This window comes from Clarias gariepinus, chromosome 1 (assembly GCF_024256425.1).
Source record: "Clarias gariepinus isolate MV-2021 ecotype Netherlands chromosome 1, CGAR_prim_01v2, whole genome shotgun sequence".
NCBI classification, from domain to species: Eukaryota; Metazoa; Chordata; class Actinopteri; order Siluriformes; family Clariidae; genus Clarias; species Clarias gariepinus.
Genome location: NC_071100.1, coordinates 49,123,059 through 49,145,132, shown reverse-complemented (window position 1 = coordinate 49,145,132; position 22,074 = coordinate 49,123,059). Strand labels below are relative to the sequence as shown.

The following is a 22,074-nucleotide window of genomic DNA, read 5'->3' as shown; positions in this document are numbered from 1 at the left end:
AATACCTTATTAAAGGCCCGTCTGACAGGCTGGCTCACGTCTCTGTTTTCTTTCGAAACGCTGGTGACATCTTCTCATTTTCGTCTCACTTTTGCATCAGTATCTAATTGCTTGCCTGTGTGTGTGTGTGTGTGTGCCGTCATCTCACTAGCATTTATTACAGGAACACCCATGGCTCTAGAAATGTTTTTCTCCTTTTTTTTCCTTTGTTTGTTTGTTGTTTTTTTTGAAGAAAAGAAAAAAAAAAGAAATTCTGCATTTTTTCCCCCCTGTGTACCTTCGAGCACCTCTGGCGGGTGTGATGCTGAGGCTCAGCCTAAACCAGGATCAAAAATTTATGTGCAGTCTCAATTAATTATTAAGCAAAGACTCGATAGAAGAGCTGCTACAACTGGCCTTTGTTATCCTCCTGCAACAAAGCGGCTTCAAAACAACAAGGCCGAGGAGAGACGCGTTATTTCATATTTGCTTTATATGAATGTTGTAATAATAATTCGTGAATCTGAAACCGGTAATTGATTGTCATTTGAAGAATACACCATAAGACCAGTTTTTTGTTTTGTTTTGTTTTTTTGAGAAGGAATGATTGACAGTTGCCAAATCTCAAAGCCTTGCATCATTTAATCCATTTTACATTAGCAATGTTGGGAGTTTGTTAAATTAAATCCGACAGTGTCTGTTTACTTTATTCTCCTTAGATATCGGACACATTTCTATGTGCTTAACCTCATAAAATGTGTTCGAGATTAAGAGAAAGTGTTGGAAATTCCTATCAGACAATAATGCGTGCTGCACTTAATTGTTGTATCCTGTCACAAAGAGAGACACAACATCAGCGCTTCTTTCATGCTGGAAATTCGGCATTAATTATTCTTCTCATGTGGCCTGGTTTACTTGCCATACAGTCAAACCCACCAGTCTCCCTGTTCCAAAACTGAACGTGTGTAAATGGGGTCAACCCTCCGAGGAGCTACAGTGCGTAGCCTGGTTGGTTTGGGGCGTGCTAGCTAGCGCTATAAGGTCTTCTGGTTTGGTAGGGTATATCTGAATCCCTGGCAGATTGTGAGTCAGTTAGACGTGGATGCTGCAAAGGAGCTTAAAAGAGACTAAATGAGATCAAATGAAGATTTTGATCTGTTGGTCTCATTAATTTGAGCTTTAATCTGCACAACCTGGGTCAGCGGTGACCAATGCTCAGGTCCTTCATTTGAACAATGACACCAGCGAATCCTCCATTATTGAGCACACCCCTGTTGTTTTCCCCAGAATCAGGATGAGGGCAGGGCGGAGCTTTAAACATGCACCAGGCTTATATACTGAGCATAAACCCTGTCCCTGCGGCAGTGTGATGATGCTGATTGTCATCCACCTGCTATAAACCTGGTTTAAATAGTTTGTATTTGTACTGGGGCTGTTACGTGTTTTCTTAGATTTAGTACTTCCTAAACGGGACTAGTATAGTATACTGTGAGGGGCATTCAAATCAAACTGAGACCAGTGATGAATTTCCTGATGAATGGAGAAATAAAAGAGATTTTTTTAATGCACAGTACAGTAATGTCCGCTCCTGGCTGAGCCCCGCTGCAGTCGTTCCCATGAACATTCATGCCATTTCAACACCATTGGTGTTACAGGAACCCGACATATATCACTTGACATGGATCATTTAAAGAGCTGTTTTTTTTTCCACATGTTTGGGCCTTTAAAGGAGTTCCTGGGAGGCCATTGTTTCAGACGTGAAGCACGCAGTCCGATTTTTTTCTCTACGATACTGGGAAAACGTTCTACATTGATGGTGTCCAAGCACTAGTGAATCACTGAGATAAGTGTATTGGTGTAGCAGGGGATTAGAGAGAGAAATACAGGGAGTTTTCCCTCTCAGAACTCAGTTCTGTTAGTTTGCACTGATAGTCCCACTTTGACTTGAATGGCTCTCGTATATACTACAGAACAGTGACTGCTGCTGGGATGCAACGCACTGTGCTGCCATCTAGAGGCTATAGTTTAAAAACACATAAAAGAGAGCTAGATGAATGGATGGATGGATGGATGGATGGATGGATAGATAGATAGATAGATAGATAGATAGATAGATACTTTATTGACCACAGAAGAACATCTAGAAAAGTCAAAATTAACACCACAGTATAAACAAATAATACTGTATGGTGTACACATCTATTCACAGTATTTCTGGAATAAAAAAAGAAGAAATGAAGCATGGACATATGTGGACGAAATGTGGACCAAACTGGAAAAGAAATACAAAACAGAGTGAAGGTGCATTATTATTTTTATTATACAATTATATTTATATATATAGATATAAAATTATTATTATAATAGTAATAAAACTTTATAATAAAAGAAACTTACACAGGAAGGAACTCAATCTCTTTTTAGTCTTTATGCTCATAGAACATAAAGTCCTAAGAAATTAAAACAGAGCCAACAGTCAGACGAAGGAAAAGCGGAGTGACATTTTTTCAAACATGATTAACGAAGGAAATTAAATACTTACGATGAGAAAACATGCTCCGAGAAGCACAGCCTTCATCTTGACATCCAGGTCCATAGGGAACTTGATCCCGAAATTGTCAGCGTCGCTGAAAGCCTCTTGGATGATGCCAGTCCACTGCTTGCTGATCCGGCCCACGGAGTCGCCTTCATCCAAGGACAAAACCTGACGGTTTATTTTAAAAAAGAAAAGAATAAACATTTGCTAGTTTTGTTCCATGGGATTGTGCTAAAAAATTATTTATGGTCTACAAATTTTAGACCCAATTAAATGTGCACGCCTGCCTGGGGATATTATTTACTTGTCGCACAAAGATAAGGATTATGGGTATGCCTAACCTTTTTTTTTTTCTTTTTTGATTTTGCGTTGATTTTAACAATGCAAATGTTTGCATCTACCTCAAAGTTCACATCAGTACAACATTTCCAGGAGCAGCAGGGGCCCACGATCCTCAGGACGTCCTGCTTGTTCTCATTTTGAATAGTGTACTTGGGCAGGCAGGGGTGCCACGTCTGAACCACGTAGCCAATAGGAGTGCCCGGCGGAGACTGCACCTCCAACTGTAAGTGAAAACAAAAAATAAATTAAAACTCTTTAGATAGACATTGAAAATGTGTTTAAAAATATTGTTTATAAAATGTTATTATAAACATGTAATCGGAGATCTATAGTATATTTTCTTAGATAGTTAATGGATTACTTTTACATTTATGTTGAATAAAAATGCTAATTAAATAACAAATCCAAAGCTCTTCCAACCAGAAAGAAATTTTATTTAGGTCTCAAAAACAGAAGCCAAATTAAAGTGTCGTAATCTCATAAAGGATGTCTATGATGTGATGTTAAGACTGCAGTACCTCTTGCAGAAAGCAGGGGCACAAACAGCTGTCACAGCGAAGAGGTCGCACGAACTTGATCACCTCCTGGCCCATGTTGTCCTGGACGTGGAGGTCGAACGGGCGAATTGACCCGCAGCACAACCGGTTACAGCAGTTGGTGTCCTCGGCCACGTAGAAGACCTGCTGCCCGATCGTGTTCTTCACCAGGTACTTGTTCCTGCTCTCCCATCCTAAAATGACTGCATACCAGAGCAAAATTGGGGGGTTTTCGTTAACCGCATCGCAGAAGCTGTTGTAAGAACTTGAACACAATAAAGCCGCGTACTAAAAGCGCTACAGAGTCGATAACTAAGGATTGTCCAAAATGAAGGCTCTAAGCTTTTGTTTATTATTATTCAGCATGTGTTTTTCATCATGACTGTTAAAAAGAACAAAATAGAGCAAAATATGAGGTCTGCTGCCCCTCCCACAGTCATAAACATCTAGCATGGTGCAGCGTGATTCCCTCCCTCCAGTGGGTCTATTTCCATTAGCATGTGTTGCACGTCCTGTCTTTGACCACTAGGTGCAATAATACGTCTATGGAGCTAAATTATCCAATGACTGTGCAACAGCTAGTCTAATAAATATTCGTTTAAAAGAGAGAGAAAGTAAGTATTTCTTTAGAATTTAAAATGTATACGTAAATGTTACCATATAAAAGAATTAGGATTTAGTTGTTATGACTGGAGATGGGTCCACTTTACCATGGAGACGGTCCTGTCCTCAGACAGCTCTTCTCTGAGTGACTTCAGTCGCTCGATAGTTCAGGACTGGAGTTTCCTACAGTCTACCTGAGCCTCCAATAACAGACTGGACTCCATATGAACTTCTCCACATCTCCTGTTATACTGAACCTCCAGCCTCCTAACACACAGCATGAGTGCGGATCAATCCCTGCTATCCGTTATCACCCAGATGAGGATGCGTTCCATGTTGAGTCTGGTTCCTCTCAAGGTTTTAGGTATTAAGGTATTACCACTCAATTAGATAGTACTCATACTACTATTAGATAGTACTCAAGGGACTCACCATCTTAGGGAGTTTTTCCCTCAGCAGTAAAGTTGCTTTGCGACAATAACTATTGTTAAAACTGCCATAGAAATAAAACTGAATTAAAATTGATTGAACATCTCCTGTGGACGAGCTCCATTTTGCCAGATTATTTTCGTTAATTTAAAGGGATTTCTGTGGTCACGGCTCATGATTATACAGGGGCGTCTTAAGCAAGAATCTTCTTTTTGTCTGCTGTCTTCTATATTCATCATCATCCTCCTTTTCAGATGTTTCATTTTGATTTTTAATCAAAAAAAAGTTGTAAGTTTTGGAAAACCAGTATTGTATTTCTTTTCTTTTCAACCTTTAGTTCATGATTCATGGTTGATTATTTTGGTGCCTGGGCCGGACATAAATGAATGATGTGATTAAATAGGGCCAGGGGTAGCTCAGTGGTTAAGTCATTGGACTACGGTTCAGAAGATTGCAGGTTCAAATCCCACAACCACTAGGTTGCCACTGTTGGTCCCTTGAGCAAGGCCCTTAACCCTCAACTGCTCAGATGTGTAATGACATAAAAAAAAAATGTAAGTCGCTCTGGATAAGAGCGTCTGCCAAATGCCCAAATGTAAATGAGTTAACCACTTGTGGCCACTAGGGGGCCCACAATCCCGCAGGGCCCCACGCAGTTGCGTGCTTTTCATGGTGGGTAAACACGCCACTGATGAAATACAGGCATGTTTCCTGATGTTTCTAACCTGGATTTATCAGGTGCGACCTTTTGCAAACACACGTCGGGGGTGTTAAGATTACTAACGCTCAGGTTCTGGTAATCCATGCAATAAATCATCTCTTTTATTACAACCTGACATTCGGACTCTTGACTTTTCCTTAAAATACAAAAGCAAAGTCTGTTTGACCTTTGATCGTTTTAACTCCGTGTTGATAATACCAACAGCTACCTATTAGGGTAATTTGAATTCTTTAAACCGGGTCTGAGTCACAAATTTTGTCATGTTAGCTATTTGAAAGAAAGTTAAAATGTCTTACCTTCAGCCAGCTCCACCTTCTGATGAATGAGGAGCTGGTCAATCTGAAGCCCAGGAATAAAACAGTCACTCATAAATACACATATTTAATGATTTGAGGTCTCACTATGTATGTAGCAAAACAACGGCAGAAGCGTACGCATGTCATCGTCGCTGCGATCGACCCTAGACATCACGTACAAATTATTTGAAACTATTTCTGATCTCACCTGGGCTAAGTACTCCAGCCCGGGTGGACACCCGACCGGTCTCATCACCATACCCTGCGGATCCAAGGCACCTGAAAATGAACCTCCTTTTACTGTATATATGGGATTTCTAAATTTATCCAAAATAGCCTTAACCATACTTACCAGCTGGATTCATGGCTAATTAAGTTCTAACAACCCAAGATCGGAAATACTGTATAGCTCGCTTGTACGTTTCCTCCGTCCTGTCGTATGGCGAAAAGCAAAACACTGCCGCAGATAAGAAGAGTCTCGTAGCCTGATGAGATGTGATCATGGAGCAGAAGAACTGTGCTACAAACTGGCAAGGTGGAGAGAAAATGACCTAAATCGAAATCTTACAGTGAGAAGAAACTTAAATGACACGGAGTGTGTGTAGAGGGTGGGCGAAAGGAGAGAATGTCAAATGTATGTGCTGTGTACGGAAAACACTGGGGTCAATGTCTAACATGACTACGCACCATTAGGGCACGGGCACGCACACACACACACACACACACAAGGGTGTGAGCAAGGGTGTGTCACATTTGTGTTTGTCAAGTATCTATGAGTGTGTGTGTGTGTGGGGGGGGGGGGGTTATACACAGTTGACACATGAAAAATGTATGCATAGAAATTGTATTACTTAATGGATATCATGTTATATACATTGGTATTACTAAATTTACTAAACCCCTCTGTATGTATATAAGGGCTGACAATATTAATGCTATATATAGATTATTTATCAAAAAAAAAATTTATCACTTTTATTTTTTTACGCAAATGAATCATTTGATAAATTTTGACCCTAATGGCCTCCCATAATTGCAGCACGGTTACAAACCAAAATTGTGTGCCGGAGCGACCTTCGCGGGCAACATAGAAAAAAAATACACTAAGCAGATGTGGGAGTGGTGGCCCAGGTGGCTAAGGCTCTAGAGTGTTCATTTTCGGATCTGAGGATCCGGGTTCGAGCCCTGACAGCGGTGGGCTGCCACACTCCATATTACCCAGCCAGTCCCATGCGAGAGATATGTTAAGTGTTAATGTTTGCGATATAATGAAATTGCATAATCTGTTTTCTCTAGCCAGTCTGTCATGCATTTCTTTATTCCATCGCTGCACATTTATAATACACACCATAACAGGTGAAGAGAATGAGCAGGGTGTAATATGAGGAAAGGTGCCACAGCAAAAATGGCTCAAGAATAGTTTGAGGAACACAACAATGATTTTGAGGTGTTGACTTGAGCATTTGTGGGATGTGCTGGAAAAACAAACCCGATCCATGGAGGCTCCACTTCATAACTTACAGGATTTAAAGGATTTGTTACTGACGGCTTGATGTGAGACTCCAGTAGAGTCCAGTCCAGTCCAGTCTGCCAAAAAAAGGCGGACCTATTTCATATTAAGCAGGAGGTCACAGTGTTATGGCTGATCTGTGTTTATACAGTGTATATGTCAGAGCTGCTTTTATAGAAAAAGGATTGAGACCTTTTGACCAAATCACAAATCAGTGCTGAAGAGAGTTGCACTCTGAAGTGGCTAGAAGGAGACACAAGACAACAGAACTGCTTTTTCCTTCTTTTTTTATTTATTTATTTTTTTTGTTGTTGTTACTTGGGAATAAACACTAAAACATGAGGTATCTACTGTATAATTGTGCTAAAAAAAAGAAAAAAAAGTAGCCAAAAGAGTATACATTTTTAATTCTCTTAAACTCATGCCCTCTATGTGTTTGTGTACATGTGTGTAAAAGATAAATGATAAAATCATCACTTTTGAATTAGATGTTTTTAATGATGTTTTTAGATAAAATGATTAAATATAAATACATGTGTGCCTTATAACTTGTCTATATATATTTAAGCACATCTGCTGTGTGTATCATTTCTGACCGTTTCTTAATTTCTGAAATACTGAAATGAGTGAGGAGATAAAACACTTTTCCATGCACTTTTATACAATCTGAATGAGATTTCTTTTTGTTTCTACACTTAAACTACCCTCATCTACTCATCTACACTCTCACAACTTTAAAACTCTATCAAATTCTCTTTATGTTTAGGGTGATTCATTATCGATCTTTTTCTTTTGTTCAAAACATCCATTTTACTGCACTTATCACTATTTGTGGTTAGGAGAGCAGAATCTGTGGTTGGCTCTAGCTTGAACGAAATGCTGTCCATCATGTCTCTCAAACACTACTTATCCTCAGGTATGCATGTAGTTCTCCTGTATAAAAGACAATTTGCACTGGTCTCACTCACTCCTCGCTTTATACCGCTTTATCCTGTATACAGGGTCACTGGGGGCCTGGAGCCTTTGTCACGATACTTAGGGCATGAGGACAGGGTACACCCTGGACGGGGTGCCAATCTATCACAGAGCACACACAGATACACTTGAATTTAAATTAATAAGCCTTGAATTCCAATTAATCTGCTTGTTTTTGGACTGGGGAGGAAACCAGAGTTCCTGTACGCGAGATGGACGATCTGGACTTTGACACTAAAGTATGCTGGTATGAACTTTTTCCTTCAAAAACATATCAAAAGCACAAAATTTACTTTGATTGCTGTTGTTAGAGGATTCAAAAACTGATATTAACTGATTTTAACTGCATGTATTCTTGTGTAACGTTAGTTATATTTGTATGCTAATTGCAGCGATATGGACAAAAAGAAATAGTCCTTTTATTTTCTGTATATTATTTTAATTAAACTACTCCTTTGTCATGATTTATTTTTTTTATACCACAACCCAGCAGTTTTCCTTTTCCAACACCCGAGGTGTCAATCACAAGGTTTATCTCATCAAAGAGCCGCTTAGCCTGGCCTGGTTAGTTCAGTCATGTTCTAGTTGTGTGTATCCGTGTCATTAGTAGACTGGAGACAGTTTTTTTCTTTCTTGGACTCGAGGACAAATTTTCTGAGTCATGTCTAGGTTCAAAACTGTTCTGAGTTAAGTTGGAAATTTTATTACTGGACATGAGTGACTGAAAGCACCTGCGATGACCATAGATCAGGAGGACAGAGTATATGTATTGTATTTAGACAGAGAGGATATTGGGTTTAGGATAAACATCCTGCGAACCAGGGACAGCTCACGATGAAGAAACTGGAATAGAAATAAAGTAAGAGTTAGAATATGAGAAAGCTGCTATGACTACAACTTAAAAAAAAATCTAAAGCTTTCTATATTAACATGAATACGTACACAGGCAGAAAACTCGCTCAATGTCTATTCTGTTTATTCTCAAAGAACATGAAGTCCTTCATTAGACACAGGAAAAGAGAAGCAGGTTAAGTTACAGTTATATTTCTCTTCGATTGATTTCAGCAGTTACGAAATCTAGAGAAATAAATGCTTACGATGAGAAAAAGGGCTCCGAGAAGCACAGCCTTGATCTTCACATCCAGGTCCACAGGGAACTTAATCCCAAAATTGTCGGCATCAGTGAACGCCTCTTGAATGTAGCCGGACCACTGCTTGCTTATGCGGCCCACAGACGACGTCTCATCCATCGACAAAACCTGAGATAAAAACGCCACAGCACATTATACAGCCTGTTTTCTTTCTTTGTTTCATACGTCATATTACTTCATAGTTTCTTAGGTAACTTTACATTTAAAATATCAAGCACTAATGAGCGCTGCTCTTCTAAACGTGATCAGGAACCTGGACATGGGCCGCAAACAATTACAGCACAGACTTGAAAAACTGTTCTTGTATTATTATAATTATTATTATTATTGGTAGCAGTATCTACTGTATATAAATGTATGTGGCGGCTGCTAGCTTTTAAAACAGGGGAAGCTTATATTAGGCCTTCATCATAAAATTCATTATGTTCAAGTTCAAGTTCAAGTTCAAGTAGGCTTTATTGTCATTACAACCATATACAGTTAGTACACAGTGAAACGAAACAACGTTCCTCCAGGACCAAGGTGCTACATGCAACATAAACTTACAACATAAATTAACAGAGACACTAAACTAGCTAACCAAGAGGCCTAGTTAACTGGCTAGCAGAGACAGGACAGAGAGATCTAACATAAATTACAACATAAATTAACAAAAACTAACTAGCTAAGTAACATTTTTACAGACAACATAAAGTGCACGTGCAAATGTGCAAACAAGAGCAACAACAAAGTGACAGTGCGCAACCACGACATAACAGAACATAAAATATGGTGTTGAGGTAGTGGGTAAACGTAAACATTCCTTAAAACAGCAGCAAGATTTGAGGAATTAGTGCAAAAATGTAGTCCAGTAATGATCATTGTGCAAAAAGATTGTTAAAAACAGTGAAGCATTTACAGGTTGGTGTGTACGATAATTTGGTGGTGTAGGTCAGTGTGTCTGCACTTGTGTTGATTAGTCAGTCCAGTCTCAATATTTTGAGGTAGTTGAGTTAAGCTGTGTGATAATGTTTGTGTTTGTGTGTGTGTGTGTGTGTTTGTGTTTATCAGTCCAGTCCCTTTTTGTTGAGGAGACGGATGGCTTGTGGAAAAAAGCTGTTGCACAGCCTGGATGTGTGTGCCCTTATTATGTTACTTTTACGTTAATTCTGCCCTCCGTTCCTTTTGCAGAAAATGGTCTGTGACTCTGACGTACCAATTGGCCGTCTTTTCCAGGGACTTAACCAGTTTCCTCTCAACGGCCAGGAGAGCAAGGCTGCTCAAACGATCTTGACCCATCGTGTTGCGGGTGTATGACTTGACCCAGAAATCACACTGCTTACCACTGCTTCCCTGTAAGTCATGATTGGAATATAGTACTTGAAGTTCAGATCTCAGACTCCCATAGTCAAAGTAATGGCCATACCTTTTCAGCACACTTTCAAATGCCTCCTCTGAAAACACTTGTCCCATTTCATCAAATTTCCCTGGATTGACTAATTCTAAGAAGCTCATGCTTTCCAAATTTGAAAAACGCTGAGAAATCTGCTCAATGAGATTGTCTAGGATGGCCATGTACAAATTTCTGTAGCGGTCCTGGGGATCCTTTAATTGTGACAGACGGCACTTTCTAATAGGTTTATCTTGAGGGTCTGATGTGAGATTTGCTGCTTTTGAATAAACTGCTTGATAAGCCTCCTCTGACCTCTTCTCCTTGACAAAAGAAAGGAGAGACCCAATTCTTTTTTTGCAGTAAAGAACATCCAACGCCCTTTGCTGGACAACATCAAAGACAACATCTGTCTCAGAGAATATTTGTTCATATGTGTACAACATGAACACAAACTCAAAATCCTCCAGTTTCATTATGAAGCCTTTGGCAGCATCTGTGTCATCATCCTGGGTCATCTTATCAAAGGTCTGCAGGAGGCCATTATAATTGTTTGCCACAGTGCTCACTATCCGTGATGTGTAATTCCATCGAGTACGAGCGTTTCTGGGCTATCTTGAAGATCCTGCAGACTCAAGAAAAGACATCCTTTTTGTGGACTTTGAAAAAAATGTGGTGAACCCAGAGCGAGATGCAAAAAATATTCTTGACTTAGGCAAGCATTTAGCACCCTGGGACAACACCAGGTTCAGTCTGTGTGCATAGCAATACACAAACACTGCACTAGGGGCTATTATTTAACTTTGCCCTGTAGGCCATTGAGAGATGAAGTAAAGACAGCAGCCCCATCGTAGGTTTGTGCCACAAGTTTTTCTCTTAAACTATAGCCCTGCATGTTCTCGTTTAAAACTTCAAACACAGATTGAGCATCTTGACCCCCTGACACATCCAAAAATCCAATGAAGCACTCTTGAATTTTTCTGTTTCTGTAAATTCCCTGTAATTCCCCTTATTTGCTGATTCACTACTCTCATCATGCCCCCTGAATGCCAGCTCCTGAAGGCCAAGCAAAGAAGTCACATCAATTAGACGGTTTAGGAAGGCCCTGTTTTTGTTTTTGTTTTACTGTTTCATTATGTTTTGCAACCTGAATGCGAAGACCTTCATTGATTGCATGTTCAAACCTGACCCTGCCCAGACAACTTAACCTTGCACATGAACTCACATGTTCTTTGCACTTTTCATGCCTTTTGAGTGCCCTGTCAAAGTTACCCAGATCCCCAAAACCCATGTTTGACCAAACACATCCCATTCCCTGAGAAGTTTTCGTCAAAAGGCATGGCCAACAGTACATTTTCTTTATCACAGCACTTCCAGTCAGTCAGTTCACCTTGTCATACCAGTAGAGCTGAAAAAAACTGGTATTTTTTTCCTGATTTTTGCACCAGATCAATCTTGAGCATTGGTCTGCCCTGCCGTTTAATTCTTAAGGAAGACTACTAAACGGTTTTGCCAAAAGAAGGTCAACAATATTAGCACCGTCTGCGTCTGCCATTATACACAGCTTGCTAGCTGGCTAATTTCCCCTTCCACAAGCTACTTTAATTATATGAACAAACTAACTTTACAATGCTGAAACAAGGAGCAAAGTCAAGAACGCTATAATATGTTTGTTTTTTTATTTAAAGAATGATTTGTACAAAAAAAATGGTTTATATCACCAGCAAACAATACAGAGTGCAGCAGTTCGTTGTACCCCTTCACCTGTATATCCGCATGGGACTGAACTCGAATCTCTGTAGCGCTGATGTATACTTAAGACATGCTGTCAATCAAAAAGGTGGTTCCGCCATTTAAACAACTCCTCCAATCATCATGCAGCAGCCGAGCGTCCTGGCCCGCCCACTGCTCCATTCACTCCCAGAGAAGCTGGGCTTCCCTGGAAGTGACGATTTTGGTGCATTTATCCAATTACCGTCCAGCTTTTCTACAGTGAAAAAAAGCTCCTCTGTGCTGCCCATAGAGCTCCAGTGAAGCTGGGCTTCAGGAGGGTTTAACGCACTGTGCTGCACGAAAATGTATAACAAGAAAATCGCGTCAAAAAATCTACAATAAATACCTGATTCTGAACGAGCTAGTCATGAAGTTGAACGCGTTATAACACACTTGTATTAAAACCAATATGAATACGACAGTGCATATATGAGCATTTATTTTCTGACATAGTAGAGAAAGCGGAGCTTCCCTTGTAGTCTTAGAGCAGCCGCTACTGATATGGATGTAAGTCTGTATGTATGTAGGTCTGTCTATACGTCTTGTCTGTATGTCTGTCCAGCCAGATTTTGTCACAGCATCCCGCCAAACAGGATGGACAGAATTTAATGAAACTTTGCAGTACTTAGATTTCTGCCTGAGGTTTAACCTGCACCATAAGTGAAATCTAAATGTTGAGTAAAAGCCATGTTATGAGCAGTTATAAATAAGCTAATAATGCTCTAGTTGCTCAATGTAAACAAACACCTGCACCAATAGATATTAAAAGCTAAACTGAATATTTAGTTTATATTTTCACTTTGGCTGAAATCAAAGTGCTAAAGTGGTATTTAAGTGATTTTTGACGTGCTGGAGTCATTTTAATACAAAACATCATCTTTACCCGATCTACTTTTTCCATTTCTCATCTGTGATTCACTCTCTGATTACCGAACAGGAAGTGTATTTGTCTGGCGACAAAAGAAGTACAACTTAGTGTAAGATACTCAACCTTACCTCAAAATTCACATCGGAACAACATTTAAAGGTGCAGTAAGGTCCCTTGATCTTCAGGACGTCCTGCTTGTTTTCATTTTGGATGGTGTATTTGGGTAAGAAGGGATGCCACGTCTGAACCACGTAGCCGATAGGATTGCCCGGTGGAGACTGCACCTCAAGCTGGAAAAAAATTACTTAGATCTTAGCAGCTACTATACACTTTCAAATAATTATTTTGCAGTCAGTAAGTCCAGTTTCTGAAGTTTACCCAAAGGTTGACTCAATTCCTGAGACCTTCAATAAGGAATTTTAAATATTCAGAACATTGCAGTACCTCTTGCAGACAGCAGGGGCACCAGCAGCTGCGGCACCGCAGAGGTCTTGTGAGCGTGATCACCTCCTGGCCCATGTTGTCCTGGATGTGGAGGACGAAGGAGCGGAGCGGTCCACAGCAGTTCCGGTTACAGCAGTCGTTCTCCTCGGCCACGTGGAAGACCTGCTGCCCGAGTGTGTTCTTCACCACGTACTTGTTGTTGGTCTCCCATCCTAAAATAACTGTATTGCAGACCAAAGAATGTGTTGTTAACTGCAAGGGCTTTTATATTTCTGGCAATAGGTGATATGAAAGAGATTCATAATGAACACTAATGACACTAACGTTCCATTAGCAAGTGATTTTTTTTCTTTTTCATTCAACATTCACAATTTTACATTTAACCCAAAGTTAAAGTCGCTCACCTTCAGCCAGCTCCACTTGTTGGTGAACGAGAAGCTGGTCGATCTGCTCCCCATATACAGAACAAGCACACACACATTTTTAACAACATCAGGTGACACACTGTTCACATCAAAAAATGTCCACACATAAATAGTTTTGGTCGAGATCTACTACTGGGTACACACAATGCCGATACTCTGCTTTGTCAAGTAATAACACCACTCCTTGTTTCCAACACAGCCTTTCAGACCATGGTAATGTGTTAGTAACGGTAGTGTCGTAGAACCTCACCTGCGTTAAGTACTCCAGCCCAGGAGGACACCCAGGCGGTCTCTGAGGAGTCGGCATCATCATCGGAGCCTGCGTGGGCACATAGCCTACAAATATGGTGCATTTATTTATTTATAAAATCATTATGAGAGGGTCGGAGAAGTCTGACTTCACTACCAAGAAAAATGCATAAAAAGCCTTGGATTCCTCATAGCTGATGGAACTTAATACGCATCTATCAGTAGTGGCGATCTTCAGGTGTTTGTTGGACTCCTACCTGGCGGGACAGGCACTTCTCCATAGTTCGGATTGTGGAAGGATTTTCCCGGTTGGAGATCAATACAGTTGGCTCCAAACTGACCTGTGTGTTGGGTTAAAAGATGGATTACATATTAAATACAGTATGTATGAACAATATTGGACACCAGAGAACATGGTACTTTAATAAACACAAGATTAACAAGCTTTTAAAATAGGTTCAGCGTTCTGGAAATCCTGGAAGAATATAAATCAGGGTATGTGTATAAAAGATAATTCAATCTTCTTTTAAAACATAAAAAAATAAAATTAAATCAGTTTTAATTGGGGGAAAAGAATGTGGCACAACAGCAACTTAACCTAGACTGTCCACCATCGATTAATTAAAACCCTTAAAACTGAAGCAAACTGATTCAGTGACTATATACTGTATATATATATATATATATATATATATATATATATATATATATATATATATATATATATATATACTGAATACTTAAGACATAATACCAACAACATCAGGTGACTGACCTTAGGGGTCGGCTGTTATATAAACATCCGGTTAGACCAACTACTTCCTCTTTGCCTTTCTCGCCTCATCAGTAACCGGATCGGTTGATTGCTACTAAAATTAAATTAAATAAACAATTACTCGGGGGAGATTACGGGTTCAATCCACCATGTCTTTTCGTGAAGGCGCTTTAACTCCCTGAGCATTGTATTGGATTTCTTACCGATATTTAGGACGCAACGCGGGATCGCATGCCGGTAAGTGTAACTTTTTTCCAGGTGTTTTGTGTTTGAGTCTACTGTTTGCAGTGGACGTGGTATTTTCATCCCGATTACTATGTGTACGCACGCAGTAATTGGTGACAGATATTTGGGTGACGGATATTTGCATACTTGTTTGGTTTGTTTACATGATCTTTGCCTTCAAAAAGTTCTGTCCGCAGACCTCATTCTGCTGTTTGCAGATTAAGCACTCATTAATGAACAGTGATCATCACGGTTTGTGCATTTATCGATTACGTGCGTTTGGTTCTTTGCTGAGTACTAGGGCAGCCATTTAGAGCTGATTGTGATACTGTATCTAGTTACAGCGCAGCCTGGGTTGTTAAAATGAGCCACTCAAAGTGTCGTTTTTGTCAGGCTGAGATGCATCCATGGCATGGACATAGAGAATGCCCATCCTGTTTGGGTATGCAGCATTTGCTTGATATTGAGCATTTCTGTGCAGCAGCAGTGGGGTTATGTTTCAGGACAGAGTGCAGAAAACTACGTCCTCAAGTGGTAGCAAGAAAGATCCTTTGTAGGGGAACACCCTTGTAAGTGCAAGAGTGATTGCACCTCCGATAACTCTATGTCCTCACATATTGCAGGATAAACATGGGAGGACCATAATAACTTAGAAACCCGAGAATGATACCCAGTTACAAATTTTAGCAGTTTTATGTAAATTAAGTGGATAAATTTAAAGCACATAAAACTACTGGGAGTGAACAACCACCCGCAACCTCTTTGGGTGATGAGCAATCACACTGGGAGATGAATCCAGCTCTGGTGCTTCTGAGGAGGGAAGCCCACATTCTGACATCCTTTCTTGCATTTTGAGTGCTGTGAAAATATTGGGTCTGGATATTAAAAAAGAGGTTCATGTCCCATAGCAAGGTGTGTGGGCAAGTATTTCCCGTGTTTAGCCCCCTGTGTCTATCCCTGTGGCTGATGATTATTCTTAGATGTTGAGAAAAACATGGAATAATCCAAAAGCAGCACCCCAGTTTAATGCAGGATGCAGGTGATTCGCCAAAATAAATTATGCTCATAAGAGTGGTATGGGTAACATGCCTCCATTGGAAAGAGAGATTGCAGCATTAACCTCCTTAGAGCCTGACCTGGTCACAGATAACCCTAGGTGTCCTGGTAGAGAATGTCAGAAGATAGATCGACTAATATGCCAGGCATACAATTCAGTGACTCGGGTACCCCGATCGGGAATTGCTCTGGCTATAGTCTTGGCAGCTCTGAGAAAAGTGATCAGCTCAGAAGATCGCGATGTTGTGAATTTGGTTGATGCAGCACTTATCACACATTAACACCTTACCAGGGATATTGGCGCATCCATGTCTTCAGTGATCTTGGCCCGAAGGCAGATTTGGTAGGCTCAGACATCCTTGCCTGAAACCATTAGGAAAGAATTAACCAATATGCCGGTGATCCACTAGTTTTGACCATAAATGTGCTCAGCTCATTCGGCCCCCACACTTCTACCATTTGTATCCTTGGGGGCATGATAAGATACAAATTAAGGGTTACCAGCCCCATGAAAAGGGCACCAGACCATCCTACCATACTCCCCAGGCTGATCAGCCTCCAGCTTGTGGAGGATTCCCAAGAAGGCGCACTCACAGGGGCTCCAAACCCTGGGGAGGTCCTGCATAAAGGTCTCGGGCCGCCGGGGCATGCTCCCAGCTTGCCTAGACAGAAAAATGCACATCAGATGTCTGGGTCCTAGATATCATCAAGAACAGATACAGGATAAAGTTTCGGCTGCATTCTCTTGACCACATAACAATAGTCAAGGACCCAATTCAGGCACAAATTTTAGCCAACAAGATTGCAACCTTATTACAGAAAGATGCAACTGTCCAGATAAGCCCCAGTGAACAGTCCACTGGGCTTTATTCAAAATATTTCCTTGTGTGTGTGAAGAATGGTGGACTTCGATCCATCCTGGACTTGCGGCAACTGAATCAGTTCATAAAGGTGCTGCCATTTAGAATGCTGACAACAAAACAAATTCTAGAGTCCATAGAGCCAGGGGAATGGTTCACTTTCATAGACCTAAAGGATGCATACTTTCATGTATCTGTCCAGATCATCACTTATTCCTTTGCTTTGCCTTTCAAGATCGGTTTACCAGTTCAAGGTCCTACCATTTGGCCTCTCATTATCTCCAAAAGTCTTCACCAGAGTGGTTTCAGAAACCCTTCATCCCCTCCAGTGTGCAGGAATAAAAATCCTAGCATACCTGAACGACTGGTTAATCTGCGCACCTACCCGCAGTCAAGTCATGAGGGACATTGGACTAGTCATTCAACATGTCGAGTCTCTCAGTTTCAAATTAAACTGGGAGAAAAGCAATCTTAGTTCTTGACAACAGACACTGTTTATGGGGATTTCTCTAGACCCTCACCTAAAAATGGCCTTGTTAACCCCCTTAGAGAGTGAGGAAATTGTCCAGTCTGGCCCAGTCATTTCACCTGAACAGGAAGACGAATTCAGTTCCAGCAGCTGATGGGTATGATTGCAGCAAACATGGTTCCCCTCGGCCTTCTCAGAGCCCAGTGGGTAAACGGTTTTAATCTTCACCCAATTAGACAGACATTTAGGAAACATCCCAGCGAGACAGTCTGTGATAACAACAGATGCCTTCCTAACAGGATGGGGATCATTTTGGGATCATTGGGGGCACCTGGGACCCTCCCTGGACCTCAGAACACATCAATTTGCTGGAGCTCAAAGGGATCTACCTCTCTCTGAGGGTTTTTTTCCCGTTTTTGCAAAACAAACATGTTTTAATAAGGACGGACAACATGTCCGCGGTGTATCACATCAATCCCCAGAGGGGCACCAGATCAGAGACAACTCATTGCAACCAAAGGTATTCCCTGAGCAATCAGTGAGATCCCTTGGGGATAGATGCTCAAGAATGGCCGAAAGAGTTGCTGTGTGCTAACCCACCGATTCCCTTGGTGCTCAGGAGAATAGTGATAGGTCATCACAAAGTAACTCTAGGCCCTTCTTGTGGCCAAAGAAACTCTGGTCCCCAGCACTTCTAAGCTTGGTTCAAGGTCACCCTTGTCAGCTACCGAAAAGAGCCAATCTTCTGTCTCTAGCAGTGGGACAAATTTGGCACCCAAAGCCGTAAATTCTGCAATCGTGGGTGTGGCTCTGCTCAGCCCTTCCCTAACCTGGGCTTAGATGAGGCAGTAAGGAGAACAATAAATAGCTTTAAGGCACTCTCCACTTGGAGTAACTATTCAAGCAAATGCGAATATTTTCCGCATGGTGCCAAGATCAGCAGCTAGATGCTACCAATTGTGACACTAGCTTTGTTCTCAGGTTCCTCCAGACGTTGCTGGATTTTGGGAAATCGGTTAATACGATAAAAGTATCTCAGTCATCTCACACTTCCAATGCATCAGGGCAGGGCATAAGTATTGGTAAACACCCCTTAGTGCCTCAGTTCCTTAAGGGTGCACACCGCTTATGCCCAGGGAAGATTATAAGGTCACTCACTTGGGATCTTACTACTGTCCTCTGTTTACTGGTTGAAACACTGTTTGAACCTCTGGATCAGGCCAGTCTGAAGTTCCTGACATGGAAAACAGTCTTCCTCCTGGCAATATGTTCAGCCAAGAGGGTCAGTGAATTGCACGCTCTATCAATCAGTGAGGACTGTCTATGATGGAAGGCGGAAAACGCTGGAGTTTTTCTCTGGCCAAATCCGGCATTTCTACCCAAAGTACTTAGACCTGGTACAATAAACCAGGTGATTGAGCCCTCCCCCGGTTAAGTACTGGGTTAAATAGCCCCTCTCTATGTCCTGTCATGGAGCATACTCGTCCATTGCGGCAGTAACATACACAATTATTTGTGTGCTTTAACAAGAAGTGTTCAGGCAAGCCAGTGTCCAAGCAACGTTTATCTCACTGGAAAGTGGATAAAATTTCACAAGCATATTCCAGTCAAGATCTTCCTATTCCCAGTGGTCTAGTTGCCCACTCTACCAGGAGTATGGCCACCTCCTGGGCAGTGCTTAAGGGAGTATTACTTTTAGACATATGTGAAGCAGCCTCTTGGAGCACCCCATGCAAATTTACAAGATTTATAGGATTAAGTTTGCGAATCCTTATTCTTTGGGGTCTGCAGTTTTCTCTATAGGTAAAACTATCTAGAGAAAAGAGGTAATACAGGTCCCTCGTAACTCTGTTGGTACCAGTCATCCAGAATGAGACCGTGGTGACAGTCTGAGTAAGGTCGAAATAGATCGTAAGTTATGTCCATAACTATGGGTCTATGAGACTGAACAATGACCATCACCATCTCTTGTCACTCGGAAAAACTGAGGCGTTCCAGGCAAGAGGAAGTAGTTGGTCTAACAGGATGTTTATATATCAGCTGACCCCCAAGGTCAGTCACCTGATGTTGTTGGTATTAGGTCTCGAGGATAGGCAGAAGAATGGCGTCATTTAGAATGAGACCGCGGTGACGGTCATCGTTCTGTCTCATAAAACCATAGTTATGGACATAACGTACGGTGTGTATATATATATATATATATATATATATATATATATATGTGTGTGTGTGTGTGTGTATGTGCTTATATGGTGTCTTGCTGGTGTGTGAGGCATCAGACGTGTTATGAAGTTTTAGGACATTAATTAGAACAAAAGTTACCATGAATTTTATAGTTGAACAAAAATGAACCAAAAGTCAGTTGATCAATTGATGCTAAAAAAAAAGGATCCATCACTCTATACTGCACTGTCCTAAGCCATATACATGTAAAAACAAATAATAGCTAAACTGTTACAAGGGCTACTAGGGTGAGTAAATATAAAGTTAAAGTAACCACTTAATCTAAGTAAACAAGAGTTTACTAAAATTTATTTCTTTATTTTTGGTCAATGGGAGAGGGAATACTTATGCAAGAGCACTTTATGCTAAAAAAACACACATCAAACTACACATAATCACCACACGATGAACTATTTATACACAACTCACTGGCTGGATCCATCATCTCTGCTCAAGGTGTTCCTTCTGTGGAAACAAAAATCAGACATACCAGTCACTCCACCATTTCCTTTATCCTGATGTGATCAGATGTAAAAGTAAATGCCATTCTGTGTTCCGTGTGACACATTAAAACATTCCCAGTCTAAAAAAAAATGACCTTGATAAACAATGCAGTTCGGCGTAGCTTGTTTAAACGAGAACTTATAAAACAGATGTTTTCAATTTGCGGAGGGAGAAGGAGAAACAGATGAGGGGGGGAGGGTCGGGTGTTCAGTGCTGAGCTTTTCTTACTGGACATAACAGGAAACTAAAAAAATGCCTTAGAATGGTGAAAAGTGTGTGAGAGTTTGTGGACCAAATGTGCACTCTTGAAAATGACATGTGGAGTCTGTCTGTATCTAATCTAGTGTGATTTATACACTCAGCAACAAAAAAACGTCCTTTTTTCAGGACTGTGTATTTCAACAATAATGTTGTAAAAATCCAAATAACTTTACAGATCTTCATTGTAAAGGGTTTAAACAATGTTTTCCATGCATGTTCAATTAACCATAATCAACTAATTAACATGCACCTGTGGAATGGTCGTTAAAACCTTAACAGCTTACAGAAAGTAGGCATTTAAGGTCACAGTTCTAAAAACGCAGGACACTAAAGAGACTTGTCTACCGACTGTGAAAAACACCCAAAGAAAGATGCCCAGGGTCCCTGCTCATCTGCGTGAACGTGCATTAGGCATGCTGCAGGGAGGCATGAGGACCGCTGATGTGGCTAGGGCGATAAATCGCCATGTCCGCACCGTGAGACGCCTAAGACGGCGCTACAGGGAGACGGGAAGGACAGTTGATCCTCGCAGTGGAAGACCACGTGTAACAACACCCGCACAGGATGGGTACATCCGAATATCACACCTGCGTGACAGGTACAGGATGGCCACAACAACTGGCCGAGTCACACCAGGAACACACAATCCCTCCATCAGTGCTCAGACTGTCCGCAATAGGCAGTCCATGAGGAGGAGATGCACTGCAGTACTTCAAGCAGCTGGTGGCCACAACAGATACTGACTGGTACTTTTGATTTTGAGCCTCCCTTCATTCAGGGACACACTGGGAAACATTTTTAGTTTATGTCTTATGGTGTTGACTCTTTTAGTGTTCATACAAATATTTACACATTAAGTTTACTGAAAGTAAGAACAGTTGAAAGTCAGAGGACGTTTCTTTTTTTGCTGAGTATATATTACATGAATGTAGAGATGGTCAAAGTGCAGAAGTACAGAATCAATACTTATGTAAAAGTTGCCTAAAAATGTCCTGCACTGTATTTACTCTGAGTACGTACTCTAAAATGTAGTTTAAGAACAAAAAAAAGACAAACTAAAAACGACAAAAAAGTGCAAATACTCCACAATAAAACGGTTTTTTTTCCGAGTTACTGATAAACAGTATTTTAATCACAATAGAATTAGATAAAAACCCTAAGTTGCAAGTCTATAGAGAGTTGTTTTCTGCATAAATCTGTATATATATATATATATATATTTTTTTTTTTTTGGAAATGATTTAGACCAATTTATTTTACTTTCTTAATACAAGTTGTTGTAGTAATTTGCCTGGTTGGGTTAGACGTGGCTGGAGAGAAAGGACACACTGTACATTTTTTGTTAGACATATAACATTACAGCTAGAAGGTTAAATGACTTTCAACACTGGTGAGTTTAACAGATAAAGAAGAGGCCACGCTTCCATCCATGCAGATAGCTGCTCCGCTGTGCTGTTAGTTTTATTTCAGGAAGCTGTGGCTTTTCAGATGATGA

General features: G+C 40.8%; 2 protein-coding genes across 3 annotated transcripts; both read right to left on the bottom strand.

Annotated features, from left to right (window-relative positions):
• Window positions 1–2,080: 2,080 nt before the first annotated feature.
• Window positions 2,081–6,327, bottom strand: LOC128523273 (phospholipid scramblase 1-like). The gene is made up of 8 exons (XM_053495672.1): window positions 5,795–6,327; window positions 5,651–5,721; window positions 5,443–5,485; window positions 3,376–3,596; window positions 2,917–3,078; window positions 2,522–2,683; window positions 2,377–2,429; window positions 2,081–2,251 (listed from the first exon to the last, which is right to left on the bottom strand). Exons 1-7 carry the CDS (start codon window positions 5,805–5,807, stop codon window positions 2,400–2,402), a joined length of 702 nt encoding a protein of 233 aa, XP_053351647.1. The 5' UTR covers window positions 5,808–6,327; the 3' UTR covers window positions 2,081–2,251; window positions 2,377–2,399.
• Window positions 6,328–7,429: 1,102 nt separating this feature from the next.
• LOC128531694 (phospholipid scramblase 1-like) lies at window positions 7,430–21,190 on the bottom strand. 2 transcript variants are annotated; one of them, XM_053505786.1, is made up of 10 exons: window positions 20,413–21,190; window positions 20,245–20,279; window positions 14,464–14,560; window positions 14,208–14,293; window positions 13,937–13,979; window positions 13,533–13,753; window positions 13,217–13,378; window positions 9,025–9,186; window positions 8,870–8,925; window positions 7,430–8,770 (listed from the first exon to the last, which is right to left on the bottom strand). In XM_053505786.1, exons 2-9 carry the CDS (start codon window positions 20,257–20,259, stop codon window positions 8,887–8,889), a joined length of 825 nt encoding a protein of 274 aa, XP_053361761.1. In that variant the 5' UTR covers window positions 20,260–20,279; window positions 20,413–21,190; the 3' UTR covers window positions 7,430–8,770; window positions 8,870–8,886. The 2 variants fall into 2 exon arrangements, with proteins under 2 accessions (XP_053361761.1, XP_053361752.1); XM_053505777.1 differs by having other exon boundaries at window positions 20,245–21,190.
• Between the last annotated feature and the right edge of the window lie 884 nt (window positions 21,191–22,074).

What these genes read in the sequence shown, in the direction of transcription:
- LOC128531694 (XM_053505777.1), bottom strand. An exon ending in GCCCCTGCTGTCTGCAAGAG is followed by an intron (nt 13,379 to 13,532) that starts GTACTGCAATGT and finishes ATTTTTTTCCAG; the next exon opens with CTTGAGGTGCAGTCTCCACC. An exon ending in TCGGAGCCCTTTTTCTCATC is followed by an intron (nt 8,926 to 9,024) that starts GTAAGCATTTAT and finishes TGTCTAATGAAG; the next exon opens with GACTTCATGTTCTTTGAGAA.
- LOC128523273 (XM_053495672.1), bottom strand. An exon ending in GGCTGGAGTACTTAGCCCAG is followed by an intron (nt 5,486 to 5,650) that starts GTGAGATCAGAA and finishes CCTGGGCTTCAG; the next exon opens with ATTGACCAGCTCCTCATTCA. An exon ending in GTACTGATGTGAACTTTGAG is followed by an intron (nt 2,684 to 2,916) that starts GTAGATGCAAAC and finishes ATAAACCGTCAG; the next exon opens with GTTTTGTCCTTGGATGAAGG.